Source organism: Equus quagga, chromosome 1 (genome assembly GCF_021613505.1).
Source record: "Equus quagga isolate Etosha38 chromosome 1, UCLA_HA_Equagga_1.0, whole genome shotgun sequence".
In the NCBI taxonomy this organism is placed as follows: domain Eukaryota; kingdom Metazoa; phylum Chordata; class Mammalia; order Perissodactyla; family Equidae; genus Equus; species Equus quagga.
Window position 1 is genome coordinate 59275598 of NC_060267.1, and position 16548 is coordinate 59292145.

Below are 16548 nucleotides of genomic sequence, written 5' to 3' on the forward strand. Positions count from 1 at the left end.
GACCGAAGTATGCCTCTGATTCCTTGTCAACACTTAAAAACAGAGATTTCCAATTTTAGAAATCCTGATTTGTGGATTTTTTGGGAAAAATCAGCAGATCTGGCAATAGTGGGCCCGAATTCCCTCTAGGCGACAATCAGTTGGGGGCCATGCATCGTATTTTACGTGGCCTGAAGCACTTAATTGCATTGACTGTGCCAACTGGCTTAGAGTCAAGGTTTGGACTGCGCTGCTCTGCAACCAAGGCTGCCTCTGGGCAGTCAGCTGGACTGTGACAGCATCCTGAGTGCCGGTCTCTCCCTGCCCTGCCCCCTCCCTTTCTGGAAAGACGAAGATACAACCATATTTCATTCACTGATTTAACACACATGTACCTCATTCATTTAATACATGTGTACTGATTGCTTGCTTATGTGCCAAGCTCTGGAGATGCAAATGTGAGTGGGAAATGGCTTCTTTCCTCCAAGAGCTCTTGATCTAATTAGGAAGACAATCCTGTGTGTCCCAGACAATGAAAAGGCAGTGTGGAACAGAAGGAGACTAACCAAGTCCGCCTGGAGACGTGGAGGCCAAAAAGGGCAACGAGCTAGGGGCAGTGATGTGAGGAAGGTGACTTGCAGACAGACAGACAAGAGTTGGACTCCCAGCCCAGCCTCTTACCTGATTAATAACTTACTTAACCTTCCTGAACCTTAGTTTCCTCATCCTTTAAAAGTGCTTTAATTGGGGCCCAGCCGGTGGCACAGTGGTTAAGTGCCCACGGTCTGCTTTGGTGGCCTGGGGTTTGCCCGTTTGGATCCTGGGTGTGGACATGGCACCACTTGACAAGCCATGCTGTAGTAGGCTCCCACGTATAGAGTAGAGGAAGATGGGCACGGATATTAGCTCAGGGCCAGTCTTCCTCAGTGGGGAAAAAAAAAAGAGGAGGATTGGCAGCAGATGTTAAATGCTCAGGGCTAATCTTCCAAAAGAAATAATAAAATAAAAAAAAAAAAGTGCTTAATTACATTGACCTGTTGGGTCGTTCTGAACACATTAATTTCATTCACCAAGGATTCATTGAGAAGCCGGCTAGAGCCAAGCGCTCTGCTAGGTTATAGGAATAAAAGGATAAAGAAAAACAGATATGGCCCTTGATCTCGTGGAATTTACAGTCTAGCGGTATTTTCTTTTTATAATCAATTTAAATTGATTACTTGATTTTTAATTAATTGAAATGGCTTTTCGCCAGCTTTGTTGAGATGTAATTGATATATAATAGTGGTTTGAAGCAAGTACAATAGTTGCACTAATGAATAAGCTAGAAGTTGAGGTAAGGATTCTGAACGAAGGGAACACACGAGATCTGAAGGTTGTGTAGACGTTAACCGTGCGGACAGGGCATGGCAGGGGACCTTCCGGGAGAGTTCGCATCCTTTCAAGCTCTTGGCTCAGAGCAGCTGCTCAAGTTAAAATCACTAATAACCAGGCACGGGTCTAAGCACTTTACTCGGCTATCCCATTTAATCATAACTCTGTGAGGGACATACATTCTATCATCATCTCCAATCCTCAGAGTGGAAACTCAGGCACAGAGCGCGAGAAAGTCACTTGCCCAAAGTCATTTAGCTCTCGAGTGGGGGAGGCAGGATTCTGGCCCGGGCAGAGGCCATGTTGTACAGTGTACCACGCTACATAAGGCATGGCGGCTGCCAGACGGAGGGGGCGGGGAAGGGGAGGCCTTCGCAGGCAGAGGGAACCGCAGAACACTGACACGCGAAGAGCTGGGACTGGTTCCGCCGCGTCCGGGGCCCCCCGACGGGCCGCCGCAGCTGGGTCGCTGTGCAGGCTCCCCACCTCCTGCGCAGACGACCTTCAAAATGCCGCCGCGCCGAGAATGAGCCCCGTGTGGTTGGCGCGCGAAGGCGCACTGCCTGCGTAACTGGAGGAGCTGACGGACGGCCGCCCGCCGCACGCCGCTCGGCTCCCCGCCGTGGGGTCGCGTCTCGGCGGCCTAGGCAGTGACTGGCGGGCGGCCCTGCGTGCGCGCGCACGCGGCACTCTCTGCCCGCGGTCCGGGGACTTTCCCCTAGGCGCATGTCAGGAACCAGTCCCCCGTATGTAGCCTAGGAAACAGGCCTTCGGCACGGACTGCCAAAGCAGCAGTGGCTCTAGCCTTTTATAGGGCCAAGAAAGAATTTATCTTTTGGTTAGGGTGATAAAGGTTGGGGAAGTGAGAAATAAAAACCACCTTCCGGCCTAACCTTCTAAGATTGTAGGCTTCTGAAGGCATTTCTGGCTAATAGAATACCTAAAAAGATAAGAAACAACTCATTTAGGAAAGCTGGGCTAACAATCCTATGCAAAGAACTCCTAGCCCCGCCCACACATCAAGTGGGCGTGGCCTCCCGCCGGATCCGCTCCGGGGCGCAGGTACGCATGCGCACCGTGGCGCCCGGCCAACGCTGGCACCGCCCAGTGTCGCGTTCTGTCGGTCTGCGATGGCGAGCGTGAGCTCGCGAGCGGGTGTGCTCGGGCTGCTGCTTGTGTCTGCGCTGCCCGGGGTCCTCGGAGACCGCCCCAGCACCGACCTCCGGGCACACCCAGGTACCAGCCAGGGCTGCTGGAGGGAGGCTGGGACCGCCCACGGGTCCCAGGCCCCAGCTCTACTGACCGTCCTCTACCCTCCTCCGCAGGGGACCCCGCCCACGACGGCCTTGGGGCTACGGAATCCCGGCGGCGGCCGCCGCCCAAGGACCAGCGCGAGCGGGCCCGGGCCGGGGCGCTACCTTTGGGGGCGCTGTACACTGCGGCCGTCGTGGCTTTTGTGCTGTACAGGTGTTTGCAGGTGCGGGACGACCCGGGGGTGGGATGCCCTGGGCCTGACTCTTCCCATGGGGGCAGTACAGTACCAAGAACAAGACACGTCTTTCCGTCAGTCTGTAAAATGAAAACGGTAGTTCCTTGGCTTTCCAACATTATGGTTATTTTGAGTATCCAGCGAGGTTAGGGTGGGAAGGGCGCTAGGCAAATTGTAAATAAGTAGTGACCATCACATTTAATCCTCCCGACAACCCAATGAAGACAGTAAGTCACTTGCCCGAGGTCAGCCAGAGCTAGTAACTGGCGGAGCTGGGATGCCAGCCCAGCGAGTGTCCACACTACAAAAGTGCAGTTCCTGGTGAGATTCCAGCCTTGGCACGAGCAGTTGATTACTGTAGCCACAGGGTTTTTAGAGTTCAGCGTACCAAGGAGTCTCATGTTCTCCTTGGGAAGTCCTGAAATGTGAACTGAAAGTACACTTTGGTGGATTGAAACTGTCGAAATGGAAAGTAAGTGCCTCCCAGGACTGTATCTTCAGCCCTGGCCCTATCACTTACTTGCATTGGCAAATAGAGGACTGAACCAATTTGGAGATGGCATGAAGCTAGAAGGGATAGCTAATTAGGGATGCCTAATCATGATCCCAAGTAGATGTGACAGGCTAGGATGAGGGACTGAACTTGATGAAATTTAACAAGGATAGATAATAAATTCTATTCTTGGACCAAGTCCAGTCTCAAAGAAACATAACTTATTAGTTGACTAATAACGTTCAGTTGTGTAATGTGACAACCCATTTCCCAAACCAATGCTAGGAACAAGATAATTGTGCTTTATCTTCTGATCAGAATGCTCCTGGAGAATTTTATTCTCTTTGGGGCACCGCTTTAAGAGCCCTACCTGCTCAGTAAAACCACCAAAGAAAACCGTGTCAAATAAGCACAGACTGAAGATGGTGATATTAAACCAGAGAAGACATGGGGAATGGGGCAAGGGGTATGCCATTGTCTTCAAATCCCGAGGGGCTATCATGGTGAAAAGACTCATGTCTTTTTGGAAGGCTCTAATCAGCACCATGGAAAGATACATGAAGGACAATGTTTGGCTTTGTATATAACCAGAGCTTTATCAAACTGGAGAGAGCTGCTCATTCCTGGAGGTGTTTCAGTAGACTGAATGACCATGTGTGGGGGCATACTGACATGTTGCTTCATGTCCTGGGTGAGGAGCTGGACTAGACGTGATTGTGATTCTCTGAGGTAAAAATCCGATAGGGGCCAACAGGGACCAGCAGGGTGGCGTGGTAGTTAAGTTCCCATGCTCTGCTTTGGTGGCCCAGGGTTTGCAGGTTCAGATCCAGCGCATGGACCTACATACTGCTCATCAAGCCATGCTGTCGCGGCATCCCACATAAAACAGAGGAAGATTGGCACAGATGTTAGCTCAGCAACAATCTTCCTCAAGCAAAAAGAGGAAGATTGGCAATGGATATTAGCTCAGGGCCAACCTTCCTCACCAAAAAAACAAAACACGACAGCTCTCTCTACCTCAAGTTGTCCTCCTCCTCCTAACTGGCTTTGGGGACCGAGGTGATGGAGAACCTTGTTGTTGCAGTATTGCCCTTTCCTTCTTCCACAGCAGCAGAAAGATGAGGTTGCTGTTCTCCAGGAGGCGGGCAAGAAGGAATCGCTGCAGTCAGGTGGGTTTGCAGAAGTAGGTGCTTGGGCAGGGGTTAGGGCTCAGAAGGTAAGTGACCATTGCTCTCCTTTCCTCCCTTACCCCCAGAGCAACAGCTGGCCCAGCTGACACAACAGCTGGCCCAGACAGAGCAACACCTGAACAACCTGATGGCCCAGCTGGACCCCCTTTTTGAGCGGTAAGGAGAGCAATGACGCTGTGGCCAAGGGAACTTGTGGTAGGTGAGGGAAGTGGGGACATAGATTGGGCAGCCTCTGAGTGGATATATCTGCAGAGTGACAACCCTGGCTGGGGCCCAGCAGGAGCTTCTGAACATGAAGCTACAGACCATCCAGCAGTTGCTACAAGACAGCAAGCCACACAAGGGTGTGGAGGTTCCAGAACCAGGTAAAGGGTTGGGAGGTGAGAGTCTGGAGGAGGTAGAGACAGGTGCCGAAACTGGAACATGCCTATCTCCCCCTCACAGAGGCCAGCATCCCCTTTCCTGAGGACTCATGTATAGAGGAGGATGAGGCGGCAGCTGGTGACAGTCAGGATTGGGAGGAGCCCCTAAACTGGAGCACAGAGATAAGAAACCGAGCTGCTCCCTGGGAAGTGGAGCAGGGCCTAAGGAGAAGATGCAGCAAGGCTGCGGCGAAGGGCCCCAGTCACGGCCCCCACTGGGAAAGGAGCGCAACAGCTGAAGGTTCAGTAAAACAAAGTCTGTTCTTGTGACTGGATGCTCCTGTGTGTTTTTTCCATTCCAGCGGGTCACACACACCCATACTAGGTGCGTAAGAAGAACTGGGCCTTCTTGAAAAGCTTCCCTTATTAGGACAAAAAGAGGCCACTTTCCAGTGCAAGAGCCAGGAAGATAGAGGGAGCTCCAGTTCTTTCCCTTGTATTCCTGAGGCCACCATCATGTCAGTTTTCAGGGCATAAAAATCCCTTTTCTCATATCGTATAGCTGAGACAGAAAGGTCTTTCCCAAAAGAAACGTTACTAAAATCCAGTGGGAAAATAAATTATAGAAACCACATACAACATAAAAATAGCCACATTTACAAAGCCACATCCTTGATAAACGACTCGCCATAGATACAGCACTGACCTTATCAGTCCCAAATCCCCTCATCTGTGTTGGAGGGGCTGGTTCGGCAGTTTCAGTTGGGTCAGACTTGGTTTCCTCATTCTTTTTTTTGTTTTTTTTAGATTTTTTTATTTTTTCCCTTTTCCCCCCAAAGCCCCCAGGTACACAGTTGTATATTCTTCGTTGTGGGTCCTTCTAGTTGTGGCATGTGGGACGCTGCCTCACCGTGGTTTGATGAGCAGTGTCAATGAAACACTGGGCCGCCTGCAGCGGAGCACGCGAACTCAACCACTCGGCCACGGGGCCAGCCCCTGGTTTCCTCATTCTTAAGAGCTGGTTAAATGACCTGGCATGGCTTGTTCTCAGGCAAACACAAAATGGTCCTTCTCAAACCACGAAGAGTCCTGCGTTTTGTTTAGTACTGAAGAAGATTCCTTTGTCCTCCTGATTCTGACCTATCCCTGAAGTATTCCGGATTCTGGAATTTGTAAGATTCCTCTAGTTCTTCTGGCCGCTGTGGAGAGGAGACGATCAGCTCGGGTTCTGGGATGACCACTCTATTCAGATAAAATCACCCAGAGGGTGGGGGTGGGAGGTCCCAGACAGATGTAGGACATGAGATAGGATCAGAACTGCTCATCTGCAGCTCGTAGGCCTCATCACAGCACTCTTCCTGAGCTTACCTGACAGCCAAAGTCAGACTGCAGTACCAGCGCAACAGCTCCTCCTGGTCTGTGGACATAAGCAGTAGCTTCTCATGGGGAAAGGACAGCTGGGGAGAGACCACCTCTTAGTACCTAGCTCAGAAAGGTCCAGGCTAAACCTGAAGGCCTTGCTGTTCCCATGGAGGTAATTCAGGGCTGAGGTGAGAACTAAGTTTGAACGTCAAACCCCAGATATCCTCTCTCAAGGTAGATTGCTCAGTTCCTATGAAAGGGGCCCAGGCCAAGGAGATAAACAGGTGCGTAGGCATTTGAGGCATATGTTGGGCCTCTGCCACCTTACCTAGGGCTCCTGCCTATCACTTACACTGAGAAGTCCACCGCAAGGGCCTCCTGAGTGGCCAAAGACCCTGTGGAGTTCACACTGGGCCATGGGGTAGAGGGCCTGGCAGGCAAAGGTGCCACTCTGCAGCAGGTGCAAGGGAGATCGAGGCTTGGCCATGAGGAGCACATCAGAGAAGAGGAAAAACATGCGGGGCCGAGGCTCCCCACGGGGAGGCACGACCAACAGCCAGCCCTGGCGTAGGAACCAGCGACCTGGGGGATGGGCAAACTGTTATTCTGGTGCAGATCCAGGACCATGATCCGCGGAAACAGAAAGAAACGTTATGTGCTGGCTCTGTGGAGGAAGAGGGGTAAGAAAAGGACAGATGAGGATTGAGGGGGATGTATGCAGACTACCTGAGGTAAGCCCCTTTGCCTGGCGTCCACTGAGCAGAGCCTGGACACGCCGGAGGTGCTGGTCATTCTTCTGTTTCTGACCAATGGTGTGAACTCTCTGGGCAGTCTCACTTATGAGCCGGGCAGCCCCTGGAATAACACATCCCACCCCACTCCCAGCATAACTTTGACTTTGGGTGACTGGTGGAGGTGAAGGACAGGCTACTGCAGAGGGTACCGGGTCAGGGTCTAACTTCTTGAAGAGAAGGCAGGGCAATAGGGACGTTGTGTACATGTCAATGGAAGATAGGCGCATACCAGACCTTGGTGGAGGTCAGAACCAGAAAGGGATACAGGAGAGGCAGCCTCCTGCCTGAGTTGCAAAGGAGCAAGAACATACGTGTGAGCTGTTGGTGGTCAGGGCTGTTGGGATCTGTGTTTTCAGCCAAGATGACAACAAGATTCTCATACCTGGAATTAGACAGTTCGAAGTGTATGAGGGGAAGCAGAGCTGGGCAAAATCTCCTCTGCGTGACACACAGATCACCCCACACATACTTCAGTCGCAAGGCCAGGAAAGATCTGCCTATGGCAATTGTATCCTCTTCTTCTGGGAGTCAGAACCTGGGCTCACACCACATGGCCCTCTTCCATCCCATACTAGAGTCAGGGGCAGAGTGACAGTGCTTCGGGAGGCCAGATCCCAAGATGAAAGTTAACCCAAGAACGATGCTACAGACAACCTGACTATAAGCTCATAACTCATCCCAGGGACAGACATGCTAAGCTAGGCCAGCCTCTCATCTCAACAAACTTCCAGATACCCTGTCACTAGCCCTATGACAGGCCCCCTCACTTCAGCGCAGAGTCCCACAGTCTGCAGACCCCGGGTCTCCAGTGTGTTCACATTTACTCTTGCAAAAGGTTTTTAGGAGCAAGTTGTCCCAAGAGAGAGGCACTGGGACAGACCCCATGGAGTCCCACAAAGCTGGGAGCAGCAGCCATACAGACTCGGAAAACAGAAGTGGGTTGATTCAGGGTGAGTTCACTCACTGCTGGAGCCTCTGCAGAGGCAGAGGGAGCAGGTCCTGGAGCTGAAGGCCCCCAAACTCAGGGCGGCTTTCCTGAAGCTGAAGGAACCTCCGGAAACGTCTGTTTCTCTTTAGTTGCTCCTGGAGTGAGGGGGAAAGAGTTGGCAGCAGGGAGAGAAGCCACTCCTTATATTGTATTCATCTGTGTACACCTCCCCAGCCCTCAGTGGGCTGTGTGCTCCTGAGAGAACCCCTGTCTCCCTCCAGAGAATTTAGCACAGAGCTGGGGGCTAGAGGGCTCTATAAACGCTGGAACAGTGTGAATGAAGGTTGGGTCTCCAGATGAAGAGGAAACGTATGGGACAAGAGAGAAAGAGGGGCCGGACTTGAAGTCATCTTCGGGTTACCTGCAGGGTGGTCCAGGACCTTTCTGCGTTAGCAGCATATTGAGTGTAGAGCTCCAGGTGGGGGCAGAAGCCCTGCAGCCCCTGTCCCCAGTGCCCTCCTTCCAGGTAGGGAAGCAGCTCTCTGCGTGGGTGAGGACAACAGAAGAGCAGCCCAAGAGCTACTCAAGCACCACCTCATTAAACTCTCCTACCCCTGCCCCGGAGGCAGCGCTATTACCCCATTTTACAGATGGAGACCTGGAGCAGGTGAGGCACTGGCCCAAGCCCACAGGTGAAGTGACTGGCCAACTCTGAATATGAACCTGGGTCTCTCCGACTCCAAGCACTGCCAGAGGCCAGGGCTCTCCCTCCTGCCCTCTCCCCGCGCCCCTTCCACTCACTGGCTGGCGCCGTAAATGAGCTCCCAGGGCCCAAACAGGGCTTGGCGCTCTGGTGGTCGCAGGGTGCCCTTGGCTCTGAGAATCCCCACGAAGTACTGCGGAAGGAGAGAATACCCAACATAGTCTGCAGGGACAGGAGGCTGACGCCAAGGCGCAGCTGCCTCCACGCAGGCCGACAGGGCAAGACCCACCACCCCCGGGGTCACCGGCCTCGCAGAGACCCTGCCACACCCTGGGTGCCCGCCCCGCACCGTGGCCACCAGCCCCAGCTGCTCCTGGTAGCGCCGCTCGGTCTCCAGCAGCTCCCGGGCGGTGCGGGCGCGTTTCCGCTCCCAACGGGCGCGCTGCTCTCGCACCGGACACCGAGCGCCGGGGCCAGGGCTCGCCATGCCGGCGGAGACGGCCACAGTTCCGGCCGCCGCCCGCCGCAGATTCAAATCCCAACCGCTGCAGGGGCGGGGCCGCGGGGCCAGCGGGGCGCGCCCCCGGGCGCAGGGAGGCTGCGCGCAGGACGGAGCATGCGCGGCTGCCCCCGGACCGCGCAGGTCTGCTCCACACGGCCCCGCCCACCGCCAGGGCGGCGCTGCAGGCGCGCGGGGGACCCCCGGGCCAGTGTCTCTTGGGGCAGGCGGGTGGCCCTCCTCTGAGCGGCACTAAGTTGGAGGAGCAGCCTGGACTTTGAGTCAGGAGACTTGGGGGGTGCAGACACTGGCAGGGCCTCAGTGTCCCATCTGTAGAATTGGGAAGGGGCAATAGTTACGGCTCATATTCTGTCCTGGGCCCGTGCCAGACGCTGGGGTTCAGTCGTTCCCAGTGCTTTCACTGCTAAGAACCCTCACGGGTCCTAAGGTTTGAAATATTTTGGCTCCCGAACAAAAGTTTATGGGTTTTAAGTTACTAACTCATTTTCTTATTTCATACTGATCCGGAACCTGACACCCAGTTAGCTTCTGGTCAGCAGGTGTCAATAACTAACGTGGTGGTTCGGAATTGCAGTGATTCCGTCCAACGGCAAAAGCTTGGAGTTGATTAGTCTTTGCTACTTAGTCAAACATAAAATGTAGCACATAATCCTTACTTAGGTGTTCAAAAGAATTTGCAGTAGGGGCGGCCAGGTGGTCCAGTGGTTAAGTTCTCGCGCTCTGCTTCTGCAGCCCAGGATTTTGCCAATTGGGATTCTGTGCGCGGACCTAACAGAGCTCATTAGGCCACGCTGAGGCCAGGTCCCACATAGCAGATCCAGAAGAACCTACAATTAGAATATACAACTATATACTGGGGGGCTTATGGGAAGAAGAAGTCAGAAAAAAAGTCCTCAAAAAAAAAAATTGCCTGTAGCTCTAGAGGGTAAGTCGGCAGTGCCATTTTGTCAGTATTTATGAGAAATCTTAGAAAATGCCTGGTCTTATGACCTATGATTCCACTTTTAGGAATGCATCCTGAAAAATAGATATATGGACAAAAATACATGTAACTCATGTGTGGCACAATGATGTGTAGCACAATGTTGTTTATAACAACTGAAAACTAAATGTCCAGTGGGAGTGAATTGGCTAGGAAAATTATGGTACAACTATATGAAAGCATAAGATGAAAGCATTAAAAGTAATGTAAAGAAGCTATCAAAGGAGATTTTTCAAAAAATTAGAAAATAGAAATACTGTACGACCCAGCTATCCCACTACTGGGTATTTATCCAAAGAACTTGAAATCAACAATTCAAAGAAACTTATGTACTCCTATGCTCATGGCAGCATTATTGACTATAGCCAAGATGTGGAAGCAACCCAAGTGCCCATCAACTGATGAATGGATAAAGAAGATGTGGTGTATATATACACAATGGAATACTTCTCAGCCATAAAAAAAAGACAAAATTGTGCCATTTGTGACAACATGGATTGGCCCTGAGGGCATCATGCTGAGCGAAATAAGTCAGACAGAGAAATACAAACACAATATGGTTTCACTCACATGTGGGAGATAAACACATAAGAAGAACAGATTGATGGTTGCCAGAAGAGAAGGTGGGGGTGGGGGGTGGGCAAAAGTGGTAAAGGGGCATATGTGTACGGTGACAAATAAAAACTAGAACACAATGCAGCCTATATAGAAACTGAAATATAATAATGTACACCTGAAATTTACACAATGTTATAAGCCAATATGACTTCAATAAAATAAAAAAATTTTTTAAAGCTATCAATATGAAAAAATACACAAAGTATATTCCAAGGGAAAAAAGCAGGCTACAAAGCTGTGTGTACAGTACGATCCCATTTATGTATAATATATATTATTATTCTATTATATATATTATATATGACTGGAAGGATAAACAATCAAAAGCTAATTGTGGTTTTTACCTCTGGGTAATGGGATTGAAGATAATTCAACAAATATCTGTTAAGTACCTAATCTGTGCCAGGCACTGGATCACTGAGGTTAAAGGGATAAATGGGACAAATAGGGTGATTTTTTAAAATTCCCTTATACTTTTCTGCCTTTCTCAAGTTTTCTGCTGGAGCATGAGTGCATTACTTTGTAGTTAGAAAAAAATGCCATTAAAACCCAAAATGTTAGACAGATATTTTAGACCCTATTCCTACAACTGTGGACTCCTAGGAATCTGGGCCCTGAGCCAAGACCCAGGGTATTGTCCATGTTCTGAGGTCCCCCCTAGCTCTCTGGCATTCTAAGAATTCTGAGGATGGAGAAATGCTGGACTCAGATCAGGGAGAAACAACTTGAAGCACTTGATGGAGCAAAGAGAGAGTTTGGGGCAGACTGTACTTTGGACTCAGGTCCCAAACTGGTGGTGCCACATAGGTGGAGGACTGGCTACACTGTCTCAGGTGACTGTGGGACAGTCCGCACCAAGAACTCAAGTGTGGGAGGGAACAGATAATCCCACGCTAATCGGGATCCCCGTGAGCCCGGGTGACGGGAACAGAGCACAACGCCCGGGGGGCAGTAGTGATGGGGTGTCTGGGTGTGCTGCCAGTGTGTGAGTGTGCTTTGGGTGGATGGGAGAGGGCTAGGGAATAGACCCTACTGTGAACTCAGATTGGGGAATCATCCAACTTTGGAGAAAGAAGAGGGCAAAACTGAGAAAACACACTGAGCAGAGTTGGAGACAACTGATGCCCTGGGACCAAGTCTCCCACAGAGCAAGTCAGGCACACCCCATACTATACCTGGAACAGATGTCCACTCTACTCACAAAGCCAAAGGAAGGAGGAGTCAGGGGTGGAGGAGCAGAGGGCAGTCAACAACCTCTCTATCCTTGACCTTCAACCTCTGCTTTCAACTCACTAGGTGCTGGAGAATCCCTAGGGATGCCTTCAACAACAATCATCAGTCATTCCACAAAAACCAAATGCCTCTCATGTGCCCCGTCCTAGGCATGAGGAAGAAATGGTGGACAAGAGAAATATGACCCCTGCCCTTATGGATGCTTATGGTCCTGCTTGGCAGACATGGTAAGGAGACACCACAAAATGAGATAAATGTTACAAGGGAAGTATAGGCTCTCCGCATGCACCACCAGTGAGGGACAGACCCTGTCTAGGAGTTAGGGAAGGCTTCTGGGAGGAACTGTTACCTGAAGGATGTGCAAAACCTGGTGAGGCAGGGCTGGCAGTGGGGGAGAGGTGAAGAGACAAACAGCACGGACAAAGGCTTGGAGACAAAATACACGCACACACGTGCACACACACATGCAATGCATTCAAGGAACTGCTAGAATGCAGTAAGACTAGAGCAGAGATTGCAAGAGAGAGAGTGATGAGAAAGGAGACTGGAGAGAGAGGCAGAGGCCAAACCATGGAGAGAATTTATATCAGTAAGACTATGTCACAAATAACAGTAAATTAAAATTGGTTAAACACCAACAAATTTATTGGCTCATGCAACTGAAAAGTCCAGATGTAGGTAGGCCCTAGGGTTGGCTTAATCCAGCAGCTCAATAATACCACCACCGATTGGGGATGTCCATTAGGCAGGTGGTTATGGACCTGACATAGAGGAGAGAGTCCCACTGGAGATACTGGGCTGTCATCAGCTTATAGAAGCCATGCTAGTGGATTAAACTGCCTACAAAGAGGATGAAGAGGGATGGGGCAGAGGCATGAGGGTCTCCAACACAAACCCATCCTTTCTCATCCTGTGCATCCACTTCAGTTCCAAAATTGCTCATGCAGAGGGGGGCTAAATGTGGCCCCACAAAGACGTGTCCATGTCCTAACCCCTAGAACCTGTGAATGTGAACTTATTTGGAAAAAGCGTCTCTGCGGATGTAATTAAGCTAAGGATTTTGGGATTAGATCATCCTCGATTATGCAGGTGAGCCCCACATCCAGTGACAAGTGTTCCTATAAGAGATACCCAGTGAAGAGACACAGGGACAAGAGGAGAAGGCCACGTGAAGTTGGAGTTATGCAGGCCCAAGTCAAGGAGTGCCTGGAGCCGCCGGAAGCCAGAAGAGGCCCTAGGCCCTCAGAAGGAGCAGGGTCCTGCCAACACCTTGGTTTCAGATTTCTAGCCTCCAAAACTGTGGGATTAAAAACGTCTGTTGTTTTAAGCCACCAGTTTGTGGTAACTTGTCACAGCAGCCCTAGGAAACTGACACAGATGGCGAGGTGGGCCAGAGCTACAGGTCAGCCTCACAGCCCCAGAAGGGCTTTGATCCATCTTTGCTTCGGATCCATGGCTGGGGAGTTAGGGTCTTTTTGTCCTCCTACCCCACCAACAAACAGCTCCCTCCTCTGCAACCCTAGGATAAGCAGAGACACGGCCCTCAGTGTCTGAAGAAACAGACCCCCTAAGGACAAAAGACTTGGCCTTAAGCAACACAGAGAGGTGGTGTGCCAGGTGGGAGGGAGCCCCAGTCAGTCAGTTCTGAGTATGTTCTGTCCCAACCTGGGAGGACTCGGGAAACAAGACTCAGGGAGCTCAAACCTGTTTTAGGGTTTGGCAGACTCCCAGCTGCGAAGGCAGGATCCAGGATCAGAGTCCACATTCCCCAGCCAGACCAGAGACACAGTCACACACAAAGAGAGCTCAAGAAAGAGGCAGGTCTACGAGAATGGCATTTGGAAAATTAGAATCTATAGCAGAGAGAGACCTGCAGCTAGATGCAGAGGAGGACCGGAAGACTGAGAGGAGGCAGCAGAGATGGCAGCGGATGGTGGACATACAGAGCGCCACGGAGAAGCACACAGGGAGACCTTGACAGAGACCTAAAAAGGAAAGAGGTGGAAACATTCAGAACATTTGGAAAGAGGGAAAATGAAATAAAGCTGGGACTGCTATTGGAGAAAGATCTCCAGACATCCAGACTCGACTCCAGTTAGCATGGTGCTTCTGTCCTCTGTGCTTCCCGTGACTTCTCCCACCACAACCAGATCAGTCGTTACCACATTCCGTCTTGTCCAGGTCCATCCAATTCTGACATTACTATGTACCTTCCACGTGTCAGGGTCCAAGCACAGTGCTGACAACTCAGCTGACCAAGACAATGAGCTGACTGTCCAGAATGCACACTGGATCAGATTGCCATGGATGGCTCTTAATTTGGCTCCAGAAATGGCAACCTAGATTTTTAGGCTGACTACCTCCTAAGATGGCCACTTGCAGGACAGCTGTGGTTCAGCTGCACAGGTTTTGGTATTCAGTATGACAGTCCCTCTGACAAGGCAGATAATTTGAGGTGCCGTAAAAATGTGATGTCATGCTCCTGGAACAAGTGTGGTTTGACACGCATAGATCATTGACAATGAGCTCCCTGAGGGCAGGGAAGGCATCTTAGTTAATTCAGTTTTTCTCAAGCCCTGGCAAGTTGATCTGCAGAGAGAAAAATGCTCAATAATGGCTGTTGAATAAAAAACTGACTCGATCAATCAAATACTGGACTCTGCCCTTATGGATCTCAAGGCTAATAGAGCAGATAAAATGTCATAAATCAGCTTCCTGTGAATTAGATGGTGGACAGTGTTATTAGCAAGGGCAGGCAAAGAACTGTGGTGGTTCAGAGGCACCCAAAATCTCCTCCTGTGGTGTAGAGTTGGTCAAGAAAGATTTCTTGGAGGAGGTGGCTTTTGAGCTGAGTCTTGAATGACAGATGGGATTTACAGAGGAGATAGTAAAACTACTTAACGTGGTAGTGGGCGCACAAGTACTGATCCATCAGCGTGGAAGCTGGCATTCAAGTGCGGTCCTTGAGGAGATTAGGAGAGTCTCCAGGGAGGAGTCCGGTAGCAGAAGCACCCTGAAGCTAGGGGCTAGTTACCAACAGGATTAGAAATATTTCAATATATCTAATTAGGCTCTATAACCATACAGGTGCATACCTACTGAGTGTCAGCCCCAGGCATGAACCTCCTGAGATGGCCTCGCTCTCTCCTGCTTTGTCAAAGCCATAGAGGCCTTACTAGAATGAGAGCTACAGAACAGTAGAGGCTGTTCTCTAGTTCAACCCCGCATCGCTGGGGCCTAGGAAAGTTCCTGGAGGGTTGGAGCAGGCTCCATAAACGTTTGTCAAATGAATAGGCCACTGGGAACCCCAAGCCCATTCTTGGGAGCCTCTCCCTCTTCGTTTCCTTGCACCTGCTCTCTGCCTCCAATCCATGTTCCACACCAGCCCTCAACATGACCTAATATGAGAACTGGATTCTGTCATTCTCCTGCTCAAAATATTTGGTGCCTCCCCTTTGCCCAGAATACCATTCTCCTCATTGTTTTTGCCAATTGAACTGCTCCTTTTTCAAGGCCCTGATCAAATCTGCCTATTTCTGTATTACCTTCTGAGGCAGAATTAATCACTCTCCTCTAAATATTATGATAGTGTTTGCCATCACTCACTAGACAGTGAGCTCCTCTGGACAGGGACTGTGTCTTATTCATTTCTTATTCATTTCCGTAGTCCATAGCCCTGTGCCTGACATATGGTAGGTGTTAAATAAACACTTGTTAATTGTAGGAGTGAATGGCATTCCAGGCAGTGAGACCTAGAGGAACAAAGGTGGTCAAAAGTTTGGGGAAAAAATGAATAGTTTAATTTAGCTGAAGTTTGAGGGAGAATAAAAGGAGATAAGATGGAAAGGTCTCTTAGGTAAGATTTTGAAGGGACTTGGAGGTCATCTAGAGGGAGCAGATGAGCAGATGGAAGATACTTTGGTAGGCAGTGGGAAGTCAGTGAAGGTTTTTGAGTAGAGGTGTAATATGATGAAAAATAAATTTAGTTTAAACCCATCAGAGCCCCTGTCATACATATACTCAGTTTTCCACTCCTGCTCAAATTCGCCTCCCACCTACTCATCCATCCTCCCCTACCCAGGCGCCCCCAGTTTGCCCTACCCCTTTATTGCTCCCTGGCTGGGCTAGGCATGTAGACATGGGATGCTTCCCCTCTCAGCCAGAGGATGTGGGGGCCCCAGCTCCCTGTCTTTCCCTTTCCCTGCCTGGGGCTGGGAAGCAGGCCAGGGTTAGCTGGAGCTGGCTGGCGAGCAGCCTGGTGGCGCCAGGGAGAGCCTGTATAGTGCCAGGTGGTGCCTTGGGTTCCAGGCTGAGCCCATGACCCCGATAACCTTCTGCCTCTGCACATACCTGCCCCTCACTCCACCCCCATCCAGGCTTTGGTATCAGGGAGGGGGATAGGGCCAGACAGACCTGTGGAACTTTGGCTCCATCTCTACAAAAGGGCATTCTGTGAGTCAGCCTGCTCCCCTCCAGGCTTGCTCCTCCCCCACCCAGCTCCTGTTGCTGATGCACGTACAGCCC

General features: G+C 50.7%; 2 protein-coding genes across 2 annotated transcripts; one reads left to right on the forward strand and one right to left on the reverse strand.

Moving 5' to 3' along the window:
• Positions 1-2438: 2438 nt before the first annotated feature.
• CCDC107 (coiled-coil domain containing 107) lies at positions 2439-5229 on the forward strand. The gene is made up of 6 exons (XM_046655388.1): positions 2439-2586; positions 2676-2827; positions 4444-4501; positions 4588-4678; positions 4775-4887; positions 4967-5229. The coding sequence occupies exons 1-6, from the start codon at positions 2481-2483 to the stop codon at positions 5212-5214; spliced, it is 768 nt and encodes a 255-aa protein (XP_046511344.1). The 5' UTR covers positions 2439-2480; the 3' UTR covers positions 5215-5229.
• A 547-nt stretch (positions 5230-5776) lies between these two features.
• On the reverse strand, positions 5777-9212 carry ARHGEF39 (Rho guanine nucleotide exchange factor 39). Its single transcript, XM_046655271.1, has 9 exons — positions 9021-9212; positions 8770-8864; positions 8390-8510; positions 8005-8123; positions 7352-7422; positions 6973-7101; positions 6599-6828; positions 6253-6341; positions 5777-6083 (listed from the first exon to the last, which is right to left on the reverse strand). The coding sequence occupies exons 1-9, from the start codon at positions 9156-9158 to the stop codon at positions 6068-6070; spliced, it is 1008 nt and encodes a 335-aa protein (XP_046511227.1). The 5' UTR covers positions 9159-9212; the 3' UTR covers positions 5777-6067.
• Positions 9213-16548: the final 7336 nt, after the last annotated feature.